At 38.7% G+C, this 26418-nt stretch overlaps 2 protein-coding genes and 1 long non-coding RNA gene across 4 annotated transcripts; 2 read left to right on the top strand and 1 right to left on the bottom strand.

Annotated features, from left to right (window-relative positions):
- Positions 1-193: 193 nt before the first annotated feature.
- On the top strand, positions 194-8370 carry LOC103508801 (peptidyl-prolyl cis-trans isomerase FKBP4-like). Its single transcript, XM_026823312.1, has 10 exons — positions 194-418; positions 731-933; positions 1389-1531; positions 1832-1952; positions 2188-2328; positions 2762-2797; positions 2930-3000; positions 3175-3495; positions 3637-3825; positions 8158-8370. Exons 2-10 carry the CDS (start codon positions 738-740, stop codon positions 8170-8172), a joined length of 1233 nt encoding a protein of 410 aa, XP_026679113.1. The 5' UTR covers positions 194-418; positions 731-737; the 3' UTR covers positions 8173-8370.
- Positions 4368-24809, top strand: LOC103508800 (tRNA (uracil(54)-C(5))-methyltransferase homolog). Of its 2 annotated transcripts, none has more exons than XM_026823311.1 (10): positions 4368-4577; positions 15423-15551; positions 18459-18642; positions 19490-19620; positions 21168-21397; positions 21845-22082; positions 22477-22672; positions 22917-23176; positions 23347-24136; positions 24311-24809. In XM_026823311.1, the coding sequence occupies exons 1-10, from the start codon at positions 4566-4568 to the stop codon at positions 24328-24330; spliced, it is 2190 nt and encodes a 729-aa protein (XP_026679112.1). In that variant the 5' UTR covers positions 4368-4565; the 3' UTR covers positions 24331-24809. The 2 variants fall into 2 exon arrangements, with proteins under 2 accessions (XP_026679112.1, XP_026679111.1); XM_026823310.1 differs by lacking the exon at positions 4368-4577 and adding an exon at positions 13119-13367.
- LOC113467238 lies at positions 18453-20158 on the bottom strand. The gene is made up of 2 exons (XR_003391387.1): positions 19898-20158; positions 18453-18704 (listed from the first exon to the last, which is right to left on the bottom strand). It is a non-coding gene; the product is annotated as an uncharacterized LOC113467238 (long non-coding RNA).
- Positions 24810-26418: the final 1609 nt, after the last annotated feature.

The following is a 26418-nucleotide window of genomic DNA, read 5'->3' as shown; positions in this document are numbered from 1 at the left end:
CCCACAGTCTGAGGGATATTGAGGGGCTCCTTCCTCTTTAGTGTGCTGCTCCGCCAAAAATCGGTAAGTTTTACACTGTTGTCAAATTCGCACTTTTGATTTATCGTACGGCGTACGGGTTACGGGACGTACGGACGTAACCCGGTGCATTACCGTACACACACTATCGTGCAGTGTTTTGGCAACAAGGCAGCCGGGCCAGCCGGGAAAATTCCAGAATCCAGAAATTTCTCGATCTCACGATTCTCGATACAGGAATCAGGAATCTCAAAATCATTTTCCTGCAAAAGCTAAAAGGGAAGAAGTACTATTTTTCTGCAAATCGGAGGAAAAATTGAATCCTGTCATCTTTCTGTTGAAATATCTTCCAGTCTTCATCTTCACAGTTCACCTAATTTAAATTTAACAACAGCAAAAGGTAAGTTTCGGAAGTTCAATTAATTTCTTCAACTGGATATTTCTGTGCACATTGTTAATCATTACCTTCAGGTAAGGAGATTGATAAATTCAGTTGAATGGAGTTAACCAGATTCCAAGCAGTTCAGCCAGCCTATATATCTGCCTCTTATGTGACAGGTTGTGGGTTGAATTCCTCTGATGGGCCAAATTTTATTTCACCTTGGGAATGGCTGGCTTTCTCTTACCCTGTTCTCTTTCTCTCCACAACTCCAGGACCATTATATGTCTTTCAATCTTTACATCTCTAATATTCTCATATTTTGTATTTCAGAATCAGAATGGTTGAAAGCAAAGCCATTGATCTCACAGACGATGGCGGTGTATTGAAGGAAATCAAAACTCCTGGAGTCGGAGATACAACACCCAGTGCAGGATGCAAGGTCAAAGTTCACTACACAGGAACATTGCTTGATGGAACAGTGTTTGACAGTAGCAAAACGAGAGGAGAGCCTTTTGAGTTTGACCTGGGGAAAGGTAAGTGGTTCTTTAAAGTCTCAGTCAGATCTGTAAGTAAGAGCCCATTCCCACTTGTCTTTCAGAAAAAAATCATGTTGTGTGTAGTGGGAACACTCATTTAAATTATATTGCCTACAGAACATTGGGAAAAAATTGTATGAAACTCACAAGTGGGAATTGGCTCATACTTGTGTTTGCAATGAGGCAGATTGTATTCAAGGGATGTTCAACCAACTTGCATCTACTTAGCTGTATGTCTACTTGATCATGGGTGAGGCTTGAAAATTGTTTTGGAATAAGGCTTTAATGTACAGTACAAAAAGGAAATTGTTATTAGAAAAATGACCTTTAAGAAAAAATTAACTGACATATCTGCCTTTTTGTGCTCATTTCCCTTTTTCTCATTGAAGGAAAAAATATCCTTAATATGTTTATATTACAACACCTAAGACTAATGTTCTTGTTATTTCCAGGCCAAGTCATCAAAGCATGGGACCGTGGCATTGCTACAATGAAGAAAGATGAGGTAGCTGTGTTCACCTGTAAACCAGAGTATGCCTATGGGAAACAGGGCAGTCCTCCAACCATACCACCAGATTCTACCTTGGTGTTTGAAGTGAGTATAGAAAAATATTAAGACTGGCTTAAGTAAAGGGGGGGGGGGGGGCCTGGCTTTTTAATTTTATTTTTTAATGCAAATGTGATTCAGTGACTCTATTGGTAACACTCAGACACTAACTCATAGTATTTATGGCCTCATTAGGCTGAGTACCCTTGTGCCCCAAATTATCCAGCAGCATGTGATGTCTCATACAGTCACCCATCAAAATACAAACTATGTTGCCACACTTAATTGATCCAACAGGAACAGGTGCATTCAAAGTTTATTCCTAATAAAATATTTTTTGTCCTTCAGGTAGAAATGATAAGCTGGGAAGCAGAAGACATTAGTCCAACACATGATGGTGGTATTCGGAGGGAAATTCTGGAAGAAGGGGCCTCATTTTCTACTCCTAAAGATGGCGCCAATGTTGAGAGTAAGTGCTTCTTACAAGAACTCAGTGGGCAATGGGTATACTTGTGACAATTTTGTCTTCTTGGTAGGAGTTTTCTCATTTCTGGTTTGATTTAAATTTCACATCAAGTTAATAGCAGTTATGCTATTCAGAAATAGATTAAATTGGTTAAAACATATCTATTGTGAAACTTTAAGGAAGAAATTTGAATGTCCCAAAGAGGTAATTTTAATTTGTCTTCCATTCTTTCTTTCAGTCACACTCAAAGGTGAATGTGAGGGGAAAGTATTTCAAGAAGGCACCTTCTCGTTCGTTCTTGGAGAAGGCTCAGAGTATGATATTCCTGAAAATTTGGAAAAGGCATTGGAGAAATTCAAGTACAAAGAGAAATCCAGATTTCTGGAAGAAGGGGCCTCATTTTCTACTCCTAAAGATGGCGCCAATGTTGAGAGTAAGTGCTTCTTACAAGAACTCAGTGGGCAATGAGTATACTTGTGACAATTTGGTCTTCTTGGTAAGAGTTTTCTCATATCTGGTTCTATTTAAATTTCACCACAGAAAGTTAATAGCAGTTATGCTATTCAGAAATAGATTAAATTGGTTAAAACATAACTATTGTGAAACTTTAAGGAAGAAATTTGAATTTCCCAAAGAGTTAATTTTAATTTATCTTCCATTCTTTGTTTCAGTCACACTCAAAGGTGAATGTGAGGGCAAAGTATTTCAAGAAGGCACCTTCTCGTTCGTTCTTGGAGAAGGCTCAGAGTATGATATTCCTGAAAATTTAGAAAAGGCATTGGAGAAATTCAAGTACAAAGAGAAATCCAGACTGTTTGTCCAGCCACAACATTTGTGGAGTGGGAAGGGAAATGACAAATTGGGAGTTCCTAGCAATAAACCTGCCACTTACACTATCACCATGAACAATTTCGAAAAGGTAACTGTTTCCTATTATTATTCAGGCTCATTGTGTTTTTTCTTATTAATATTCTTACTAGGAAATGACAAATTGGGAGTTCCTAGCAATAAACCTGCCACTTACACTATCACCATGAACAATTTCGAAAAGGTAACTGTTTCCTATTGTTCAGGCTCATTGTGTTTTTTCTTATTAATATTCTTACTGGTGTGGACCAGAATTATGTATTTATTATTATTTTTATATAACAAATTATAACTATCCCTCCCATTGTTATTCTTTAATGGTTTCTTAAGTACTGATAAAATATTTGTTTTGTTTTAGATCAAAGACACATGGCAATTGAACTCCGACGAAAAGCTAGAGCAGGGGAAACTCCTGAAGGAAAGAGGAACGACCTATTTCAAACAGGACAAGTTCGAGTTGGCCTGTAGAAACTACAAGAAAGCAATCCCCTACTTGGACTTTGACGGTGGGTTTGAAGGGGAACAAGAAACGGAGAGGAAGAAAACGTTGACTGCCTGTCATTTGAATGCTGCCATGTGTTTGTTGAAGTTGAAGCAAGCGAAACCAGCCAAGGACCAATGTGATAAGGCTATCGAGTTAGAACCAAATAATGAGAAAGCCTTCTTCAGACGCGGTAATGTAAGTAAGAGAGCTTAGGACTCATTGCCTTTGTTCAATCAGAATTTCTATGTTTCTGATATCACACCTTGACCAACTCAAGTTCGCAAATTATATTTACCCCGTCTTTTTTCTTACATTCTTCCTTGTGTATATTTGCAGGCCTATCTTGATCTAAATGAGCCGGAACTCGCTGAGAAAGATTTCCAGAAAGTTCTCCAGATTGACCCGAACAATAAGGCTGCTGTACAGAAACTAACACAAACCAAACAGAAACTCAGGGAGCAGAAAATAAAAGAGAAACAAGTCTACGCCAATATGTTCGACAAGTTTGCCAAACATGACACAGAGGTAATGTATAATGAGTAGTACTATATATAACTATACTTTGTAATGCAATTGGGATTTTTCTCTCAATAGTCCATTCATCCTTTCGAGAGATTTGAAGAGACACATTGCAAAACGTGATTTCTTTAATATATTTTGTTCTTCAATTATTTCAATTTTAGTATTTGCTCTCTTAAAATGGGTTCTAATCGATAATATTGTATTCTTTTAAAGCCATCAGATAACTAACATGCTAAGGGCTAAAGGTGACGGGCTTCCTGCTATAATTCATCAATGTAGAAGAATTAATGTACATACATACAACTTACAAGGTATATTTCAAACTAGTTGTCAACAAAATTGTTATGGGTTAAGATTAGTGATGTTTTATTTATGTATTTTTCATGTGTCCACCAATTTGTTTGTGACGTTTTCCAACTCAGGCCAACTGGAGGTTTGGATGGTGGAAAGGTGATGAGGTTGAAGTGGAAAAAGAAGATTTCGTCGAAACAGAAGAAGACATCGAAGAAGAGCGTAAATTGAAAAGAAAACAGAAAGAATATTTCATGAAGTCGTTTGGTGACTTTACTTTACTCATTTACCTACTCTACTTTTCTGAGTTTTCTGACTCTGTAATCTGTGGCCCAAGTTTAACTGTCTAGTAATCTTTGGGATTATTGGATTCTTGTTCTAAAGACTAAAGAATCATCACAGTAGGCCCTCATACTAGCTGTTCTCAAGGTCGATTGAACTTTCACTCAACAATGGCAGCAACGGTAAGCTTTCACCCCATTTTCCTACCTTTGTTGTTTGCAATCATCCCCTAGGTCTACAGTCATGTGCTCCCGACTGCTCTGTACCTCTGTAGTCATAGAATAGCAACCAAATTTTGACAGATGTTGTGCCCAATGACCAATGTCCTCAATTGTGGACATGTAGTCTTGGCAGTAGTAAATAAACAAACCTATACTCTAAAGCAGGCATGTCAAACTGGCGGCCCGCGGGCCGCATGCGGCCCGCCTGATCGAATTGTGCGGCCCGCTGCGAGCCACAAGAGTATAATATTAAATAAATTAATAATATTTCACAAGGAGACATTTCATGAAGAAAGCAGCCGAAATGAAAGCAAAACGCGAACAGTTGTTGAAAGAGCAAGGAGTTGCAAGCGAGGATGCATGTAAATTAGATGAAGACCAGAAACAAATTGAAGGGAAAACTTCAGATGTGAATCTTCAGGATGAAAAAACTGGTGCCCAAATTTTGGAAAATGGAACTCAAGTCAATGATGTAGACAAGAAAAACATTGATAATAATAATACTGATCAAGTAGCACCAGGAACACAATCAGAAGATCAGGACAAAACCATGCCATCAAATGGTAAGACAGACGAACTAGAGATAAAGAAAGAAGGTAAAACTGTCGACACACAAACCAACAAACTTAAAGAAAAGGATACAAAAACTGTCCATAATGACTCTCAAAAGAAACTTATAGAACAGATCAAAACCAAAGACTGCAGCAAAAGCCATGAGACATCAAAAAATAAAGGGAAAAGTGAAGGTAACAATGCGGCAAAAATAAATAACTCAAACACCAACAGTAATAATAATCAGTCCCGTGGAACTAACAATCAACAAATCAAGGGAGCTAAGAAAACTCAAAGCAAACCCCAGGATGAAAAGCAGCATACAAATTCTAAATTTCATGAAGAAAGCAGCCGAAATGAAAGCAAAACGCGAACAGTTGTTGAAAGAGCAAGGAGTTGCAAGCGAGGATGCATGTAAATTATATGAAGACCAGAAACAAAGTGAAGGGGAAACTTCAGATGTGCATCTTCAGGATGAAAAAACTGGTGCCCAAATTTTGGAAAATGGAACTCAAGTCAATGATGTAGGCAAGAAAAACATTGATAATAATACAGATCAAGTAGCACCAGGAACACAATCAGAAGATCAGGACAAAACCATACCATCAAATGGTAAGACAGACGAACTAGAGATAAAGAAAGAAGGTAAAACTGTCGATACACAAACCAACAAACTTAAAGAAAAGGATACAAAAACTGTTCATAATGACTCTCAAAAGAAATTTATAGAACAGATCAAAACCAAAGACTCCAGCAAAAGTCCAGCAAAAAATAAAGGGAAAAGTGAAGGTAACAATGCGGCAAAGATAAATAACTCACACACCAACAGTAATAATAATCAGTCGCGTGGAACTAACAATCAACAAAACAAGGGAGCTAAGAAAACTCAAAGCAAACCCCAGGATGGAAAGCAGCATACAAATTCCAACCCTAATAATAAAAAGAAATGATACTTATCATTGTTTACTATAGCAAATGAGATTGTAAATATTTGTTGAACTATTGTGTGATCGTGCGAAATCTAACCTTAACAATATCAACTTACTACTAACGGAGAAATCATAGTGGGAAAAGTTTTTCAAGTACTGTGGAACTTGAAAAACACAACCAAATATTGTATCAACTCATCTGATTTCAAGTAAACAATCCAATCGTGAAGATAACTATAGCAAGGTAAACATGGCTCTGTGGTGAATCTAGCAGCCCAATCAAGAGTGTGTGTCCTAACGACCTAACCCAAACAGGATTGATGGAATTGATTATTTATCTGTAGTGCAAATTGGATTTCTCCAAATCCAACTAACATGTCTTGCCTGTAATCTACCTGTTGTAGCAATAACCAGAGTGATGTGCAACAAAATTTACCCTTTGTCCTATGTGTCTTTGAATTTTTAACCTAAATAAGCGACTCCTTTGTTTAAAAAATTTGGATTAAAATCACTAGCACGCTGGATCTAGTTCAGACGTACGAGATTTGCGCAACTGATCTATTGTAAATTTTTATGTAGGTACCTACTACTTGTATGTTCAAAATAAAATTATTGCAACCCAATAAAACTTCTTTTTAAAAAACAAATGAATCCCATGATTTTTTACAACATTTTTTTTTACTAGGGGGGGGGACCGGGGGTGAATACCTGCGGCCCGCAAATGTTAGACAAATATCAAAAATGGCCCTCTATACATTTTGAGTTTGACATGCCTGCTCTAAAGTATACTCTAGTAATAGAAATTCAAACCTTCAAAAAAGCTGCTGTAAATTTAGGGCTAGCTTTACTCATATAAAAAAAGAGATGGCCACAATCATGGACATTGGTCATCTATCCATACAAAGGAATTTTTTGCTTGGTAATGAGCAGGTTAACACAGAGGCCGTGGTTATGAACAGGGCTGAGATAGGCCATTCTGAGATGTTCTTGGCAAGTGGAAAATGATGTGGTAACTTAACACAGAGCCTTCAATTGTAGTGCAAATTGGATTTCTCCAAATCCAACTAACATGTCTTGCCTGTAATCTACCTGTTGTAGCAATAACCAGAGTGATGTGCAACTGTCCCTTTGTCCCATGTGTCTTTCAACGCCACGCCTCCTATTGGTTTTTCTTTACTAACATCATCTGTTTTGTCCGAAATGTAATAGAGTTCAGTTTACGCTTGACATAATAATTATAATCATTAGGACTCTCACCCCAGTTTGTGAATCATCTTGTGTGAGGCTTATTTTGTTTTTGAAACTCATTGAATATCTTTTTATTTATATTTATGTAACGGCTTGAGGAGAACAAATCCGTCACAAGTAGCTGCAGAAGCAAAGAAAGAAGAGGAAGGAGCAAATAAGAAGAAAAAAGAGGAGGCGTGAAAAGAACAAACCTGTTGGTGTCATACTCTAGTTTATATTTTGTGTTTTGTGTGTTCTCTGTTCCGAGAGGAGAGCCTTTTGAGTTTGACCTGGGGAAAGGTAAGTGGTTCTTTAAAGTCTCAGTCAGATCTGTAAGTAAGAGCCCATTCCCTCTTGTCTTTCAGAAAAAAAATCATGTCGTGTGTAGTGGGAACAGGAACACTCATTTAAATTATATTGCCTACAGAACATTGGGAAAAAATTGTATGAAACTCACAAGTGGGAATTGGCTCATACTTGTGTTTGCAATGAGGCAGATTGTATTCAAGGGATGTTCAACCAACTTGCATCTACTTAGCTGTATGTCTACTTGATCATGGGTGAGGCTTGAAAATTGTTTTGGAATAAGGCTTTAATGTACAGTACAAAAAGGAAATTGTTATTAGAAAAATGACCTTTAAGAAAAAATTAACTGACATATCTGCCTTTTTGTGCTCATTTCCCTTTTTCTCATTGAAGGAAAAAATATCCTATGAACTACGAAAAAAAATAATCATTTTAGAAGTATCGAACTGTGGACCTGCTTCCTACGACCCTAGTCGATTTACCATTCAGCCAATGTTTAAGTTGAATTAAAAGTTTCTCTGTTCCAGGTAACGTCCAAATAGTAGTGTTGTGTTGTGTATTCTAATTCTCACCCATCTCGTTCTGTTTCTGTTTCAAGTAAGAAAGAGGAAGAAGAAAAGAAGAAAGAGCCGGACGTGATGAAAACACTGGGAGAATGGGGAGCGGAAGAGCGAGGGAGAGAGTCGACAAATTTCGAAAAGGAAAATCCCAACATATTCATGTTGGATGGTACGGGCGATTTCAAGAATATGTAAAGGAAAATCCAACGGTATTTAATGCCCCTATTGTTGGATATGATTCAAGGCTTCGTAATTCTGTACAAAGTCAAAGGTATACCACCCAAGATTTCAATGATATGTTGAAAACTTGAATGGTTACTTGGTCTATGGCGTAGAATATATCTAATAGGGCTGTCGAACTTTCTTGACTTGGCGGAGCGGAGCGCTACCGTGCTCCTTAATCCGACAGTATCTACATATATGTTGGATAGGCAATGCTTTAAGTCAAGATCGAACGGTACCAATTCAAGTGTTGGGAAACCTGAATGATAAATATTGGATAAGATGGGAAATTTCCCCATTAATGCATGTAGGATTTCTAAAGTCCATGTTTGATTTTTTTTTTTTTTTTTTTTTTGGGAAAATTCCCCTTTTAAGGATTGTGGGTTTTTAAAAGCCCTTTTTTTTTTTTTTTTTTTTTTTTTTTTTTGTATATTACGAGCTCATGATGGATTTCCTTCAATATTTTTAGTCTCATCAAATGTACTGTAAAGTTTTCTAACGAGCTGCAGGATATAAATGTTTCTTGAGAGATATCGAGATATAGTTTCAAAAAATACCTATGCCTTAAAATCTTAAATGTAAAAAAAGAACTCCCTACATTATTACCAAAGCTTTTAAAGAAACTTTATTCGTGGCCCAAGTTGTTTGAATACGGTATGTAAATGCTCATTTTGGCCATCCAGGATTTGAATAAAGTTTCAGTAACCTATCTACTTATTTAAATTAACTGCTGATTTTTGAATTTACGTATTCTAAGTAAATTTTGGAATCCCCACTCTACAGTCTACACATATTCAATATATGATTCAATTCTACAGTATTGATAAATAAATAACGTGTGACCATCACTTTAAAATTTTAAATTACATTTTACTTTGTATTTTATATTTTATCTTACATCATGTTGTATCGGTTGGTCACTGTTAGAACTAAGTGAACATGTCTACAAATCCGCGAACAAAATCGCCAAATCCGCGAACATAATCGCGAAATCCGCGAACATAATAGCGAAATCCGCGAACATAATCGCGAAACCCCGCGAACATAATCGCCAAATCCGCGAACATAATCGCGAAATCCGCGAACAAAATCGGCAAATCCGCGATTCAAGTGCCCACAAAAAATAAACAAAACTCCATCCCACCCCAAAAAAGATTAGAAATCAATTTTGTACCCCGCCTTTTATTCACTTCAAAATTTGTGTGCTCCTCCTTCACGTAGTACCTACCTTTCTTTCCCCTCATTGCACTCCTCTTTCCTCTAATATTACTTCTGCTTCACTGCATTGGCGGCGTGCCACCTACCTTTCTTTACCCTCATTGCACTCCTCTTTCCTCTAATCTCACTTCTGCTTCACTGCATTGGCGCATAATCGCGAAATCCGCGAACAAAATCGCGAAATCCGCGAACAAAATCGCCAAATCCGCGAACATAATCGCGAAATCTACGACCATAATCGCCAAATCCGCGAACGTAATCGCAAAATCCGCGAACAAAATCGCGAAATCCGCGAACAAAATCACCAAATCCGCGAACATAATCGCGAAATCCGCGAACATAATCGCCAAATCCGCGAACAATCGCAAAATCCGCGAACAAAATCGCGAAATCCGCGAACATAATCGCGAAATCCGCGAACAAAATCGCGAAATCCGCGAACAAAATCGCCAAATCGGCGAAACTCTTTTTTTAAAAAAAAAAAAAAAATCGTCTGGTTGAAAACTTGCTTGCTGGCCTCATATTTTTCTGGAAGCACTCGTCAGTTTGGTGAGATTGATTAAAGGATGGGGGCCATTAGGGGTTAGTAGTTAGGACCAAGAAACAGTTGATTTTTCCGACTAGTCCTGTAAACTCGAAAAAAGGTCACTTTTAAAGGCCCAAAATCTTGAGAGCAATACCTATGAGACAATAAAAACTTCAAGATTACAAAATATAATAACATAAGTACATACGTAAATATATTTATCTATACACGAAACTCACACTATTATAAATAAACCTACAACCAGACCAAGTCAAGATCAAAGCCATACTAAAAAATTCGCACACAGTGTACCTACACTGGGGCTTGTACACTGTACACATTAAGTGTAGTTGAAATTTAATTTCGACAAACGTGCACTCTGGAAATCCAACCACAGAGACGAGAAAACTTCAACCCCGCCGGGAATCGAACCCGGGACCTCTGGCGTGCAAGCCTAGTGTGATACCCACTCGGCACGAGGATTTTTCAGGGAATCGAACCCGGGACCTCTGGCGTGCAAGCCTAGTGTGATACCCACTCGGCACGAGGATTTTTCAAGAGGGAACTGTAACTGCTAATCACGTAGTACCTACCTTTCTTTCCCCTCATTGCACTCCTCTTTCCTCTAATCTCACTTCTGCTTCACTGCATTGGCGGCGTGCAATATCTCTATTAGTAGCGCGGTCAAACTTTCTTGACTTGGCGGGGCGGAGCGCTACCGCGCTCCTTAATAGAAATACGGAGCAACCTCCGTGGCCGCGTGGGTATCACAGCCGAGTGGTTATCACACCAGCCTTGCACGCCGGAGGTTCCGGGTTTGGTTCCCGACGGGGTTGAAGTTTTTTCGGCTCTGTGCTTGGAGTTCGGGGTGCACTCAGCCTCGTGCGGACAATTGAGTAGCTACTATCGAGTAGCGATTAGTGGCGACATTACCAGTGTAAAATAAAGATACGAGTAGACGAGAATTAATAGTAAAGGAAGCACTTAGTAATACTGTTACACCCACCAAAGTTATGAAGAAGCTCTACACTTTGTCACAAAGAATTCACAATTTGATTTGGTTTTTGATTACTTAGATAAAGTTAAAGCATGTCAATAAATACTCTCCTTTCAGTAGGATGATAATCTGGCTGTAATTCAGGCGTTCTTTAGTACCTACGCAGCCAGCCAACATAATCGCGAAATCCGCGAACAAAATCGCCAAATCCGCGAACAAAATCGCCAAATCCGCGAAAATAATCGCGAAATCCGCGAACTTAATCGCGAAATCCGCGAACCTAATCGCGAAATCCGCGAACATAATCGCCAAATCCGCGAGCATAATCGCAAAATCCGCGAACATAATCGCGAAATCCGCGAACATAATCGCGAAATCCGCGAACAAAATCGCGAAATCCGCGAACAAAATTGCCAAATCCGCGAAAATAATCGCGAAATCCGCGAACTTAATCGCGAAATTCGCGAACATTCGCAAAATCCGCGAACAAAATCGCGAAATCCGCGAACATAATCGCGAAATCCGCGAACATAATCGCGAAATCCGCGAATAATCGCGAAATCCGCGAATCCTGTCTTCCTTCTCTCTTCGATTTCGGGACGATAAGACCATAGCAGTTACAGTTCCCTCTGTCAAACCTCTTAAAAAAAAAATTAGTACCTACGCAAACTTCAAGGTATTAAAGGCGGTCTATTATTTTTTTTTCTAGACACAAGACCCGATTCGATATTAAACCCACGCAACTCATTTCGATCGCAAAAAATTCCCTACCTCCAATAGTCATCAATGAATCCTGTTGATTATTAGTAATCGCGGTCCAGTACCGATTTAACGATTCCCGGTAGCCTGGTACCTACTCACGCATACACCCTGTATTAATGTACGGTATTTTCGGAAGTACGGTAATTCTTGAGGTTTGTAACATACATGGCAACACTGCGTTCACGCCACTCCAATCCAAAACAAAAGTTTTGGTTTTCCTTTTCCGGCTTCGTATCGTTAAATTCGTTTCTCGTTATTTTATTCGTTTGGTGTGTGTGGTATCACATCAGATGAGATTTATCTCATGAGATATCTCATGAGTTAAATCTCATGAGATAAAATTCATCGTGTATGGCCGGCCTTAGAACTAAGTGAACATGTCTATACAAATACGGAGAAACCTCCGTAGCCGTGTGGGTATCACAACCGAGTGGGTATCACAACCGAGTGGTTATCACAACCGAGTGGTTATCACAACCGAGTGGTTATCACAACCGAGTGGTTATCACACCAGCCTTGCACGCCGGAGGTTCCGGGTTTGGTTCCCGACGGGGTTGAAGTGTTTTCGGCTCAGTGCTTGGAGTTCGGGGTGCACTCAACCTCGTGCGGACAATTGAGTAGCTACTATCGAGTAGCGATTAGTGGCGACATTACCAGAGTAAAATAAAGATACGAGTAGACGAGAATTAATAGTAAAGGAAGCACTTAGTAATACTGTTATACCCACCAAAGCTATGAAGAAGCTCTGTGCTTTGTCACAAAGAATTCACAATTTGATTTGGTTTTTGATTACCTACTTACTTAAATAAAGCATGTCAATAAATACTCTCCTTTCAGTAGGATGATAATCTTGCTGTAATTCAGGCGTTCTTTAGTACCTACGCCAACTTCAAGGTATTATAGGCGGTCTATTATTTTTTTCCAGACACAAGACCCGATTCGATATTAAACCCACGCAACTCATTTCGATCGCAAAAAATTCCCTACCTCCAAAAGTCATCAATGAATCTTGTTGATTATTGGTAGGTAATCGCGGTCCAGTACCGATTTAAATGTCACGATTCCCGGTAGCCTGGTACCTACTCACGCATACACCCTGTATTAATGTACGGTATTTTCGGAAGTACGGTAATTCTTGAGGTTTGTAACATGGCAACACTGCGTTCACGCCACTCCAATCCAAAACAAAAGTTTGGGTTTTCGTTTTCCTTTTCCGGCTTCGTTTCGTTATTCGTTTAATTCGTTTGGTGACTTTACCACTTTACTTTACTCATTTACCTACTCTACTTTTCTGAGTTTTCTGACTCTGTAATCTGTGGCCCAAGTTTAACTGTCTAGTAATCTTTGGGATTATTGGATTCTTGTTCTAAAGACTAAAGAATCATCACAGTAGGCCCTCTTACTAGCTGTTCTCAAGGTCGATTGAACTTTCACTCAACAATGGCAGCAACGGTAAGCTTTCACCACATTTTCCTACCTTTGTTGTTTGCAATCATCCCCTAGGTCTACAGTCATGTGCTCCCGACTGCTCTGTACCTCTGTAGTCATAGAATACCAACCAAATTTTGACAGGTGTGCCCAATGGCCAATGTCCTCAATTGTGGACATGTAGTCTCGTCAGTAGTAAATAAACAAACCTATACTCTAAAGTATACTCTAGTAATAGGCTGGATGATACTTACGTATAGAAACATGTTGTTCGTAAAATATTGAGAAGCATGAGAAGATGATAGGGTAAATCTAAACTGAATTAGGTATCCACATGAGATATGTCAAATGTTAAAATCAAATTTAAAAGGCCAAAACTTGTATAAAATGAACTTTCAACTTTCTTCTTGAAAAAGTTCAAAAATGAAATTTTTAAAAAATAACTGTTGAATGTTTTTGTTTACTTTTAATTTTTTGAGGTTAGGAGCGCGCGTAAAAAAAGTCCGGTCAAAAAATATGGCCGGAGGCTAGTCGGCCATTTTAAATAATAAAAATTGAGGCCGTGGTTATATGAACAGGGCTGAGATATGCCATTCTGAGATGTTCTTGGCAAGTGGAAAATGATGTGGTAACTTAACACAGAGCCTTCATGAGCGTGTAAAGTTGGCGGGAAATTCGAAATTTTGATTTTTTTTCGCAACGCGTACAATCTGAATTCATTTTTTACTTTTTATCTCTAGTTTGCACGTTTATATTATACTTTTCATTTAAATTAGATATTACAAACAAGCGAATTACAAAGCAAACAAAAATAAATATAAAATAAATTTTAAAAATTGCCGCCGGGACAGAGGGTTAGAAAAAAAGCCCAACAATACCACGCTATCCTTGCTTAAGTTACCACTCCAATGCAAAACTGTAGAAACAATATCCTATCTCACCTCGTCCGAGCTCATCTCAGCCCTGTTCATAAACACAGCCTGAATAGCCCTCAGCATAGAATTTGGGAAGCCATGCCTAAAAGTGTGTCCATTGCTTAATGCTGTGGCATGATCTGTTTTCATTTGTTGAAAAGAAAACAGATCATGCTGATTGTCAAATGCCAAGTGAGTAAAAATGCACCATTAAAAAGCATTATTAGAGAGCATTGTTTGTGTGAGATTGAAGCTATGAACTCATCTTACCAAACAGAAAGTTTTGCTCTACTGTTAAACTTTTGCTCTAAACATTATACAGTCGAACCTGTCTAGGTGGGAATACAAGGGACAGACAATCTTTTCTCCACTTATCCAGGTTTCCCATTTAAAAAGAGTGAGAGGTTGCCATTTTCCTATTCCCACTTATAGAGGTAAATGTGAACACTGGTTTGGAGGAAAAGGAATCTGTTATTAAGTTACTATGCTTTCCTACAAATTCCCACTTACAGAGGTCCGCAGAAGGCTCCGGACCTAGGAAAATGGCAACCTCTCCCACTTACAGAGCCTCTGGACCAAGTAGGTTTTGCCATTTTAACAGGTTTTTTAGTAAAAAAAAAAAAAAAATGAAGGGGGCATGATTTTTTTTCCAGTTATCCAGGTTTCCCACTTAGACGAGCCCCACTTTGACAGGATTGATTGTTTTCTCAATTATTATTTTAAATCAACTTATTAATCAAAAGACTTTCCGAATACAAGGGACAGACAATCTTTTCTCCACTTATCCAGGTTTCCCATTTAAAAAGAGTGAGAGGTTGCCATTTTCCTATTCCCACTTTTAGAGGTAAATGTGAACACTGGTTTGGAGGAAATGGAATCTGTTATTAAGTTACTATGCTTTCCTACAAATTCCCCACTTACAGAGGTCCGCAGAAGGCTCCGGACCTAGGAAAATGGCAACCTCTCCCACTTACAGAGGCTCTGGACCAAGTAGGTTTTGCCATTTTAACAGGTTTTTTTAGTAAAAAAATGAAGGGGGCATGATTTTTTTTCCAGTTATCCAGGTTTCCCACTTAGACAAGCCCCACTTTGACAGGTTTGACTGTTTTCTCAATTATTATTTTAAATCAACTTATTAATCAAAAGACTTTCCTTTTTTTTACAGAATGGTGGATTAAAACGAGAAGCAGAAAGTGGGCTGGGAGGTGAAAGCGGAGCCAAGAAAACCAAACCTGATGAAGCTGAGAAAGAACTGTCCAACCTGCCTTACCGGCATATGAGCTATGAAGACCAGGTGAGTCCTTTATCTTTTTATAGAATTTGAATTCTAAATGCCAAGAAAACCAAACCTGATGAAGCTGAGAAAGAACTGTCCAACCTGCCTTACCGGCATATGAGCTATGAAGACCAGGTGAGTCCTTCATCTTTTTATACAATTTGAATTCTAAATAATAATAATAAAAAAAAAAAATCAAAATATTACTATGATCTTCAACAGAACTCCTCTACATTGTCACAACTGGGTCAATCAGTGTCCATGTTTGTTTTAACCCCTAGGGCACAATGCACACTAATGAAACACTTTGTGTGAAACATGTTATGTTTCATGTCAAATTTCATAACATTATTTTTTTTTTGTACATTTGTAAATAAATAAAAAGTACTAGTTAAAAAAAACACGCACATGCACACACACAAAAAGTGGTTGAGCCCCATTCGAACCTTCAAAAAAGCTGCTGTAAATTTAGGGCTAGCTTTACTCATATAAAAAAAGAGATGGTCACAATCATGGACATTGGTCATCTATCCCTACAAAGGAATTTTTTGCTTGGTAATGAGCAGGTTAACACTGAATAGCCCTCAGCATAGAATTTGGGAAGCCATGCCTAAAAGTGTGTCCACTGCTTAATGCTGTGGCATGATCTGTTTTCATTTGTTGAAAAGAAAACAGATCATGCTGATTGTCAAATGCCAAGTGAGTAAAAATGCACCATTAAAGAGCATTGTTTGTGTGAGATTGAAGCTATGAACTCATCTTACCAAACAGAAAGTTTTGCTCTACTGTTAAACTTTTGCTCTAAATATTATACTGTCGAACCTGTCTAAGAAACATTTAAATCCAGCAAAATCTTTCGAATACAATCCACAAGTTGTTGAGTAGTATTCACAGTGACTCACACTACTGCCAGGTAATGTCTACTGTGGACGTAGCTTGAGGACTCAACTTGCCACTTACTTTTCAGGACGGGGCTGAATAAAGATTGACTTGATAGGGTGCTTCAGAGTATAATCATCCGTGTAATATTTCACCAACTCGTTCTTCCGATCTTTCAGAATGTCCTGTGTATCTTCTCTCACAATCACAATCACCATGTGATCGCCGGCCTTGGTGGATCTTATGAACAGATTCTGCCATGGACAACTCTCTTCCAGATAGTTCCATTTGTCCAAAAAGTTAGAGAAGTCCTGACATAATGAAAATAAGAAAAAAGATTAGAATAGAACAGAATATACCTCATTTATACTGCTAGGAAGTCCCTTTAGCCCTTTACCCCCACAGTCTAAAAATGTTGTTGTTTACAAATGTCGGGGCATTGACCATTAGGCCATTTTCCTGGGCGCGTCCCAATATTTTTCTACAATGGAACTGCTGGCTTCCAAGGCTGGACAGGAATTTAGGTGTGCTTGGTTCATGGGAGAGTTAAGGGAACATAAAGGACAGTTAGGAGCGTTTTTGATACCTATTCTATGGAGATGTTGGTATAGATAGTCGTGCCCCGTGAGAAGTCGGAAATGAGCGACAGATGCCTTCCTAGGTAAATTAGGAATGATGTTTGGGTTATTAACAAGCGCCTGCCATTTCTTCCCTTGACAGTCTAAAAATAAGGTCTTATATTTTTGTTTCCTTATCTTCAAAATCCCTCATAATATACGAAATTCTCTCATATTCTGACTTGGGCCAGAGTGCTACCATGCTCCTCAGTACACGTGTTGAAGAAAAGTACTTTTTCGATCTAATTTTTTTCAGGCAATATCCCATAACTATAGAAAACCTCCCATTTACAGCCCTTTGATAGAATGTATCCACAAAATTGCCAGTCAGTAGAATAATTTATTTACTTCAAGGAATACCTCCTTGACTTTTTTACAGCCACTATCTGAAATGAACTGAGTTAAAAATACTTAAAATCCGCGAACGTAATCGCGAAATCCGCGAACGTAATCGCGAAATCCGCGAACGTAATCGCGAAATCCGCGAACGTAATCGCGAAATCCGCGAACGTAATCGCGAAATCCGCGAACGTAATCGCGAAATCCGCGAACGTAATCGCGAAATCCGCGAACGTAATCGCGAAATCCGCGAACGTAATCGCGAAATCCGCGAACGTAATCGCGAAATCCGCGAACGTAATCGCGAAATCCGCGAACATAATCGCGAAATCCGCGAACGTAATCGCGAAATCCGCGAACATAATCGCGAAATCCGCGACCATAATCGCGAAATCCGCGACCATAATCGCGAAATCCGCGACCATAATCGCGAAATCCGCGACCATAATCGCGAAATCCGCGAACATAATCGCGAAATCTGCGAACATAATCGCGAAATCCGCGAACATAATCGGCAAATCCGCGAATATAATCGCCAAGTCCGCGAACATAATCGCCAAATCCGCGAACATAATCGCAAAATCCGCGAACATAATCGGGAAATCCGCGAACATAATCGCCAAATCCGCGATCATAATCGCGAAATCACATAGGTACGATATGTACGATAGGTGATAGGTAACATACCTATTATTAAAAACAGATAAACAAAATACCGTCGAACCTGGATAAACGAGAATCCAAGGGACCAGCTCATTTTTTCGTTCAAGGCGGTTTAATACAACATTTTCTCGTTTATAAAGGTTTAGCAAAGTGGAAGAGCAAACTGATGTGCGCATGACAAATTTAAACCAAGTTAAGAACAAATTCTGATTATAGAGCCTAATTTAAAGTTAAAAAAACGCGTCCCGAATTTTTTCTGGGACAAAAACGAAAATTCGGGACAAAACGCCCCAAAATGAAAAACTGAACGGGACGCCGGGACACCCCCTGAAATTCGGGACTGTCCCGGCCAATTCGGGACGTTTGGCAAGCCTAGTCTTACTAGTGTTCATTGCTCATCTAAGAAAACAAACTTGTTCTGTTTCAGTTGGCAAAGAAACAAGGTGAAGTTGAAACTATATTCCAATCATTCAACTCAATATTCCTCAAGCGATATCCACACTTCACGCAGTGGTACAAGGAAGTATTTCTTGAGACCCGTTTCCGTCTTGATCCCATCATGAAGTCCACTCAGATCAAAGCATACAGGAATAAATGTGAACTAACCATTGGTGAGTCAACTCTCCTTGAACATGCATTTTGGATAGTAAATTGTTTTTCAGTCAATACAGGTCTAGTGGGTGAAAAATGTTCAACAGATTTGAAGTTCAAAATCTACCACCAAAAATTGAAAATTCCATAAATTGAAAAAAAAAGAAAAGAAAAAAAAAATATATATAGAGAAAGGCTCTCCCCACTAATTTTAAAATTTGAATATCAAGCCCTTATCACTAGGTACAACAAACTAAAAAGGCAGACTGAAAATGTCTGGAAAATATTTCCCTACATATCTATTATAAAATGTGAAAATTCAATCTTTCAATTGGTTTCACAATAAATGCTGTCAAACAACATTCAAAACTCACCACCAAAGCTTGGTGCACAGAACAAATCTATTAAACCAAAATGAAAATTCAGATTTTGCTGTCACTTGCTAAAAGTTTTACAATGTTACACAGCACACTTAACAATATGAACATCAAGCCCTTATCACTAGGTACAACAAACTAAAAAGGCAGACTGAAAATGTCTGGAAAATATTTCCCTACATATCTATCATAAAATGTGAAAATTCAATATTTTTATTGGACTTGGTTTCACAATAAATGCTGTCAAACAACATTCAAAACTCACCACCAAAGCTTGGTGCACAGAACAAATCTATTAAACCAAAATTAAAATTCAGATTTTGCTGTCACTTGCTAAAAGTTTTACAATGTTACACAGCACACTTAAAAATTCTTTGGTTTCATTGATTTGGTTGACATGGCATTTGAGCTGCAACCTAGCTCTCTTGTACCTACCATATAAAAAATTAATCTTTCATACTTGATTATTTCTCATTTGATAAATTTTTAGGATATAACCCTGAACTAGGCAAATTATGTGCGGGACCCCGGATAGCAAACAGTGAAGACGGAAAGGTTCAGGTTGGACCTTGCAATGAGGATCTAATACATTTGCCTCCTTCAATGATTGAGATTGCACAGGTAAAACTCCAACTATGGAAAATTCAAAAATACATGTTTACACTTCTTCAAAATTATGAAAATATAGGTAATCAGTGCAATTTAAATAATAAAATTTCTTTACTAAAGACAAATAAAAAAGTGAGTTGGTACCAAAATGAAAGTTTCATTTGAAAATATGGATTCCTCAAGAACATTTCATGCTCAATTTATGGTTCCAAACAAAACTTGAACCCAAAGTATGCAAAAAAGTTGAAAGGTAGCCACTTGTGAAAATTTTAAAATAGACTTCACTCACATTTTAATTTTGTTGATACTAGAAATTTTACTTTGCTTTGTCCTATGTTCCTCCTGTCCAAATTTTTCTAGCCTGTCCACATGTGGTAGGTATCTTTACATTTTTGGATGTTATTTGTTTTGTGATATGTTGTGAATTTCAAGAGTTGTGGTAAGTACTCAATCTTCCTCCTACTTAGTAAGTATTTTTAACTCAGTTCATTTCAGATAGTGGCTGTAAAAAAGTCAAGGAGGTATTCCTTGAAGTAAATAAATTATTCTACTGACTTAGTCTCCAAGTATGCTCAGAGAACTGAGTTGAACAAACACTTTAACATGAACCTAAAGTATTGAAGACCCGAAGAACCTACTGTCTATTGTTTCAAAAGCTGAAAGTGAAAGCTCCAAACAACAAATAACCAAGCCGTTTTTATTAACACGAATGCATTTTCATATGTTCTACTGACTGGCAATTTTGTGGATACATTCTATCAAAGGGCTGTAAATGGGAGGTTTTCTATAGTTATGGGATATTGCCTGAAAAAATTAGATCGAAAAAGTACTTTTCTTCAACACGTGTACTGAGGAGCATGGTAGCACTCTGGCCCAAGTCAGAATATGAGAGAATTTCGTATATTATGAGGGATTTTGAAGATAAGGAAACAAAAATTTATGACCTTATTTTTAGACTGTCAAGGGAAGAAATGGCAGGCGCTTGTTAACAACCCAGACATCATTCCTAATTTACCTAGGAAGGCATCTGTCGCTCATTTCCGACTTCTCACGGGGCACGACTATCTATACCAACATCTCCATAGAATAGGTATCAAAAACGCTCCTAACTGTCCTTTATGTTCCCTTAACTCTCCCATGAACCAAGCACACCTAAATTCCTGTCCAGCCTTGGAAGCCAGCAGTTCCATTGTAGAAAAATATTGGGACGCGCCCAGGAAAATGGCCTAATGGTCAATGTCCCGACATTTGTAAACAACAACATTTTTAGACTGTGGGGGGTAAAGGGCTAAAGGGACTTCCTAGCAGTATAAATGATGTATCTTCTGTTCTATTCTAATCTTTTCCTAAATTCCTGTCCAGCCTTGGAAGCCAGCAGTTCCATTGTAGAAAAATATTGGGACGCGCCCAGGAAAATGGCCTAATGGTCAATGCCCCGACATTTGTAAACAACAACATTTTTAGACTGTGGGGGTAAAGGGCTAAAGGGACTTCCTAGCAGTATAAATGAGGTATATTCTGTTCTATTCTAATCTTTTTTCTTATTTTCATTATGTCAGGACTTCTCTAACTTTTTGGACAAATGGAACTATCTGGAAGAGAGTTGTCCATGGCAGAATCTGTTCATAAGATCCACCAAGGCCGGCGATCACATGGTGATTGTGATTGTGAGAGAAGATACACAGGACATTCTGAAAGATCGGAAGAACGAGTTGGTGAAATATTACACGGATGATTATACTCTGAAGCACCCTATCAAATCAATCTTTATTCAGCCCCGTCCTGAAAAGTAAGTGGCAAACTGAGTCCTCAAGCTACGTCCACATTAGATATTACCTGGCAGTAGTGTGAGTCACTGTGAATACTACTCAACAACTTGTGGATTGTATTCGAAAGATTTTGCTGGATTTAAATGTTTCAAATTTTTCTAGAATTCATCTATTCGTTTTTTTATCAACAGTTCAGTAAATAAGTCAACCTACGATCTGTAGCTTCTACTGAAAGAGAAAATGCCGTTTTTCCACTGCTTTATCAAAATAAATTTCAATTTTTTCCAGTTCAGTGAAAAAATCTTTCGAGCTAGAATTCCTGCATGCTCACGGTGAGTAGAATTCATTTTTTTTTTTTTTTATCAACAGTTCAGTAAATAAGTCAACCTACGATCTGTAGCTTCTACAGAAAGAGAAAATGCCGTTTTTCCACTGCTTTATCAAAATACATTTCAATTTTTTTCCAGTTCAGTGAAAAAATCTTTCGAGCTGGAATTCCTGCATGCTCACGGTGAAGAGTTCTTGGTGGAAGACGTGCTTGATTTGAAGCTCATTGTCACTCCGGGTATTTTCTTTCGTATCAATACCTACGCGGCTGAGATTCTCTACCAGAAGACATTGGACGTGGGAGATTTGATGAAGAAGAAGACACTGGTTCTCAACCTATGGTGTGGCTGCGGAGAGATGGCATTGCTAGCTGCCAAGGTAACTATTTCTCCGTCTTGAGGTAGGTCTTTACTGTAATAACTCCTATTTAAACTTTCCGCATTCTTGCCAATGTGTAAAAGTGTTGAGATTTGTTTGTCCATCAGGGTAGAGTGAATTGGGTACACCTAGATGTCTTGCGATGACCAAGGTAACTATTTCTCCGTCTTGAGGTAGGTCTTTACTGTAATAACTCCTATTTAAACTTTCCGCATTCTTGCCAATGTGTAAAAGAGTTGAGATTTGTTTGTCCATCAGGGTAGAGTGAATTGGGTACACCTAGATGTCTTGCGATGAAGTGTTTTGCACATCAGTGTTTTTACCCTATACAGATAGATGGAAATTACGTAACATCCAGGTTCCCCTATTAATGAAATATCTTTTCTCCCTGCAGAGAGCTAATTATGTGGTTGCAATTGACCCATCCAAGTGGAACATCAAGAAAGCCCAATTCATGGCTCGATACAACAAGCTTCGCAATATTGAGTTCATCATTGCCAAGCCAGAAGATGGACTAAAACAGATTTGGCACAAGTTGCCCATGGCAGAGGAAATTGTCATCATAGCAGATCCTCCAACCCTGTGCAAAAGTAAGTTCTTATTCTATCGACCTACACACATAAGGTACAAATAAATTGAAAAATACGCTTTTGTTGGACAGTATTATTACTCTTCAGCTATTTCAGCTCTTTAAGTTTTTGTTGTGTATAACTGTGGTTTCTTGAACTTCCTTCGATTCTAATCATTTTGTTGTTCCTAATGTTGGTGTTTGTATTGATTCAAAACTAATTGATTAGTGACTCTAATGTTTTATGATGAATTTGTATGTTCCAGTGTTCATGTTGGGTGAAATGGTCGCCGAGATGCCCAATGTGAAGCGTTTCATCTATCTGTATTCAAGTCACAAGTTACACCTGATCAAGAATTTGCTTTCGCTCACGGAAGCCTCTTTCCTCCCAACTCGCGTTATTCCCGTGGATGTGTCACCTCACAATGTTCGTCTAGAACTGATTGCTCTCCTCAAGAAAGTGGATCCGTATGAGCCTGCTGTACCAGAGAGTGTTGCCATGCCCCCACCCGATTGGATTGAAGAGATTGAGAGACGTGCGTTCGCAATGGGGATGGCCAAGGCAATGGCTGCTAACCCACGGGCACTGCCTTCTGTTCTGGACGATGAGTTTGGTTACGGTTCAAGAAAGTGGATCCGTATGAGCCTGCTGTACCAGAGAGTGTTGCCATGCCCCCACCCGATTGGATTGAAGAGATTGAGAGACGTGCTTTCGCTATGGGGATGGCCAAGGCAATGGCTGCTAACCCACGGGCACTGCCTTCTGTTCTGGACGATGAGTTTGGTTACGGCGGAGGCTATGGACAGGAAGATCCTTATGGTGAAGCATTCCCACCTGCAAGACCTTATGGTGGCGCTGCACGGGGAGGATTTGCTCCGAGTAGAGGACGGAAGAGTTTCGAACCACCTGCTGCTCGAGGATTTGGTGGCTCTGCTGCTGCCAGCAAATTCGGGGCCTCTGGATTTGGTGGCGCTGAAAAGTTTGGAGCTCCCTCCGGATTTGGAGGATCGAAGAGCTTCGGAGCGTCTGGGTTTGGTGCATCTGAATCCTATGGAGCATCTGGTTCAGGGTTTGGTAGTGGAGGTCGTGCCAAGGCAGGCGCTGCAGCATCTACTCGAGGATTTGGTGGTGCTGCTGCTGTGCGTGGAAGTCGAGGAGGTGCTGCTGCAGGTGTTGAACGGAAGAAGTATGGTGCATTTGGTGGTCCAGGGTTAGGTAGTGGTTCTGGTGGGTTTGGTAGTAGTGGTGGTGGGTTTGCAGCAGCAGAGACTGATTATGCTGGAGGTTATGCCGGTGGTTATGATTATGATGAGTATGAAATGGGAGGCACTGCATTTGGTGCCCCTGCTGGGAAAGGGCGAGGAGCAGCAGCAGCCGCTGGAGGGTTTGGCAGATCAGGATTCTCTATAGACCCGACGCCGGTTGAGAGCTATGGTGGATTTAGAGGAGGAAGAGGTGCTGCTAGGGGAGGCAGGGGTCGCGGTGGTAGGGGGGCGGCTCGTTAAATATCGCATGTGGAAATGGCTTCTAATGAGAAGATTGCAACGAACAAAGGAGACCGTGGAATTTTTGGTGGCACTTATCATATTGGAAAAAAAGGAAAGATATATAAATTAAACTTGTTTGTTGTGCAATTTATTGGCAAAACGGGTCGCGGTGGTAGGGGGGCGGCTCGTTAAATATCGCATGTGGAAATGGCTTCTAATGAGAAGATTGCAACGAACAAAGGAGACCGTCGAATTTTTGGTGGCACTTATCATATAGGAAAAAAAAAGGAAAGATATATAAATTAAACTTGTTTGTTGTGCAATTTATTGGCAAAAGCCATGTGAAAATAAGTTGGGAATTTTTTGAGCTTCCCAATAAGTGAACAATAATCATAGTTCGTAATGAAGTATCTGCTTTATCTCTTAGTAGGATAGTTTGCCCATCGTCTGTATCAGTCCTCGTTGATAGTATTATTAGGTTACTTTGTCCACATTGACTTGAATACTTCAAATTTCCGGGCTACATTTTACAATGTTGCAACTGTAAATAAAGCATAGTATAAAACGTGCTACCCCTGGAATTACATTTGTAGTATCATTTATGAATCTTATATTATAAAAACAAGATTCCCCATAAGGCCCGAACCTTCTTTTTCTTGTTTCTCCTAAAATGATTGTCTTTATACTTTTTGACAGTAACCCATGTGAAAATAAGTTGGGAATTTTTTGAGCTTCCCAATAAGTGAACAATAATCATAGTTCGTAATGAAGTATCTGCTTTATCTTTTAGTAGGATAGTTTGCCCATCGTCTGCATCAGTCCTCGTTTATAGTATTATTAGGTTACTTTGTCCATATTGACTTGAATACTTCAAATTTCCGGGCTACATTTTACAATGTTGCAACTGTAAATAAAGCATAGTATAAAACGAGCTACCCCTGGAATTACATTTGTATTATCATTTATGAATTCCCCATAAGGCCCGAACCTTCTTTTTCTTGTTTCTCCTAAAATGATTGTCTTTATACTATTTGACAGTTTTTTGTGTTTTTATTCCGATCTCAGTAATTTCTGACACTTTGTGTAAATATACAAACATACCCCTCAGAAATTCACGTTTTGTCTTTTTAATTTCCCCCCTCTTTATCCAGGTGACAGGTCTCTTTGGCATCAATTTATTATCAATGCAAAATTAACCCTGCGAAAATTTCTTGAGCATAGTCTCCAAGTATGCTCAGAGAACTGAGTTGAACAAACACTTTAACATGAACCTAAAGTATTGAAGACCCGAAGAACCTACTGTCTAGTTTCAAAAGCTGAAAGTGAAAGCTCCAAAAAACAAATAACCAAGCCGTTTTTATTAACACGAATGCATTTTCATATGACATCTTTTATTTTTAAATTTAAATTAAAAATTTTGAATTATCTGTACAGGTTGGTTTCTTAAGTTCTAGAGTGGTGCTTATCCTTGGCAGTTGAGTTCTTTTCTCCGCGAATCATTTCCCTAGAAGGTCTTGGACTGAGTTTTGTCGGTGTTGTAATGGTTTCCTCAAGTTATTCATAACAGAATCTCCACAATTTTCCGTTAGGAAGTTGTTTACGAGATACGAGTAAAAGAAAATGAGAATCTTCGGAGATAGAACTCATTCAGACTTAACGTAGAACTGTTAAAAAACTCAAGGAGGTAAAATTTTGTTGTTGTTGTGAGTGTTGTTGTTGTTGTGGTGCCATCAAAGCATTTTCATTTGTTCAGCAAAAAGGTTTTCTTTATGACTAATAAAAAGTTCAAAACTCAAAATTGATAAAATAGAGATTTAACACTTTGATTTGGACTACCAAAAAATATTTTTTTGGCTTGCCTATCAAATATTTTCTTGCTGAAAAATGAAAGCTCCGGCCAAACAAAACTTCTGAAGCAAACCCTCTTGGGACTTCTTCAAAAATTCAACATAGTCGTGAAGACTTGGAAATCATAGATACTGAAAAACTCATGGACTCTTTCTAGGGAATTAACTAGTCACAAACATACGTATTCGTCATGCTCAAAGCATTAAGAATCGACAGTAGTTACTCTAATCAGATGGTTGATGGGTCAATTCTAGTTCAGTAAGACAATTTCTTGGATTTTCTGAAGTTCTGGACACAACAAAGAGCCAAAATTATGATTCAGATAAGAAATCAATTCCTATCCTTTCAAAATTTGATATTTTTATTGTCACTCTAATCAGATGGTTGATGGGTCAATTCTAGTTCAGTAAGACAATTTCTTGGATTTTCTGA

Source organism: Diaphorina citri, unplaced genomic scaffold, assembly GCF_000475195.1.
Source record: "Diaphorina citri unplaced genomic scaffold, Diaci psyllid genome assembly version 1.1 scaffold435, whole genome shotgun sequence".
In the NCBI taxonomy this organism is placed as follows: domain Eukaryota; kingdom Metazoa; phylum Arthropoda; class Insecta; order Hemiptera; family Psyllidae; genus Diaphorina; species Diaphorina citri.
This window is presented reverse-complemented; position numbering and strand designations above follow the sequence as displayed.

What these genes read in the sequence shown, in the direction of transcription:
- LOC103508801 (XM_026823312.1), top strand. Translation starts at nt 738, where the DNA reads ATGGTTGAAAGCAAAGCCATTGATCTCACAGACGATGGCGGTGTATTG. An exon ending in GTACAAAGAGAAATCCAGAT is followed by an intron (nt 2,329 to 2,761) that starts TTCTGGAAGAAG and finishes AGAAATCCAGAC; the next exon opens with TGTTTGTCCAGCCACAACAT. An exon ending in CCTTCTTCAGACGCGGTAAT is followed by an intron (nt 3,496 to 3,636) that starts GTAAGTAAGAGA and finishes GTATATTTGCAG; the next exon opens with GCCTATCTTGATCTAAATGA.
- LOC103508800 (XM_026823311.1), top strand. An exon ending in CAATGATTGAGATTGCACAG is followed by an intron (nt 19,621 to 21,167) that starts GTAAAACTCCAA and finishes TCATTATGTCAG; the next exon opens with GACTTCTCTAACTTTTTGGA. An exon ending in TCCTCCAACCCTGTGCAAAA is followed by an intron (nt 22,673 to 22,916) that starts GTAAGTTCTTAT and finishes TGTATGTTCCAG; the next exon opens with TGTTCATGTTGGGTGAAATG.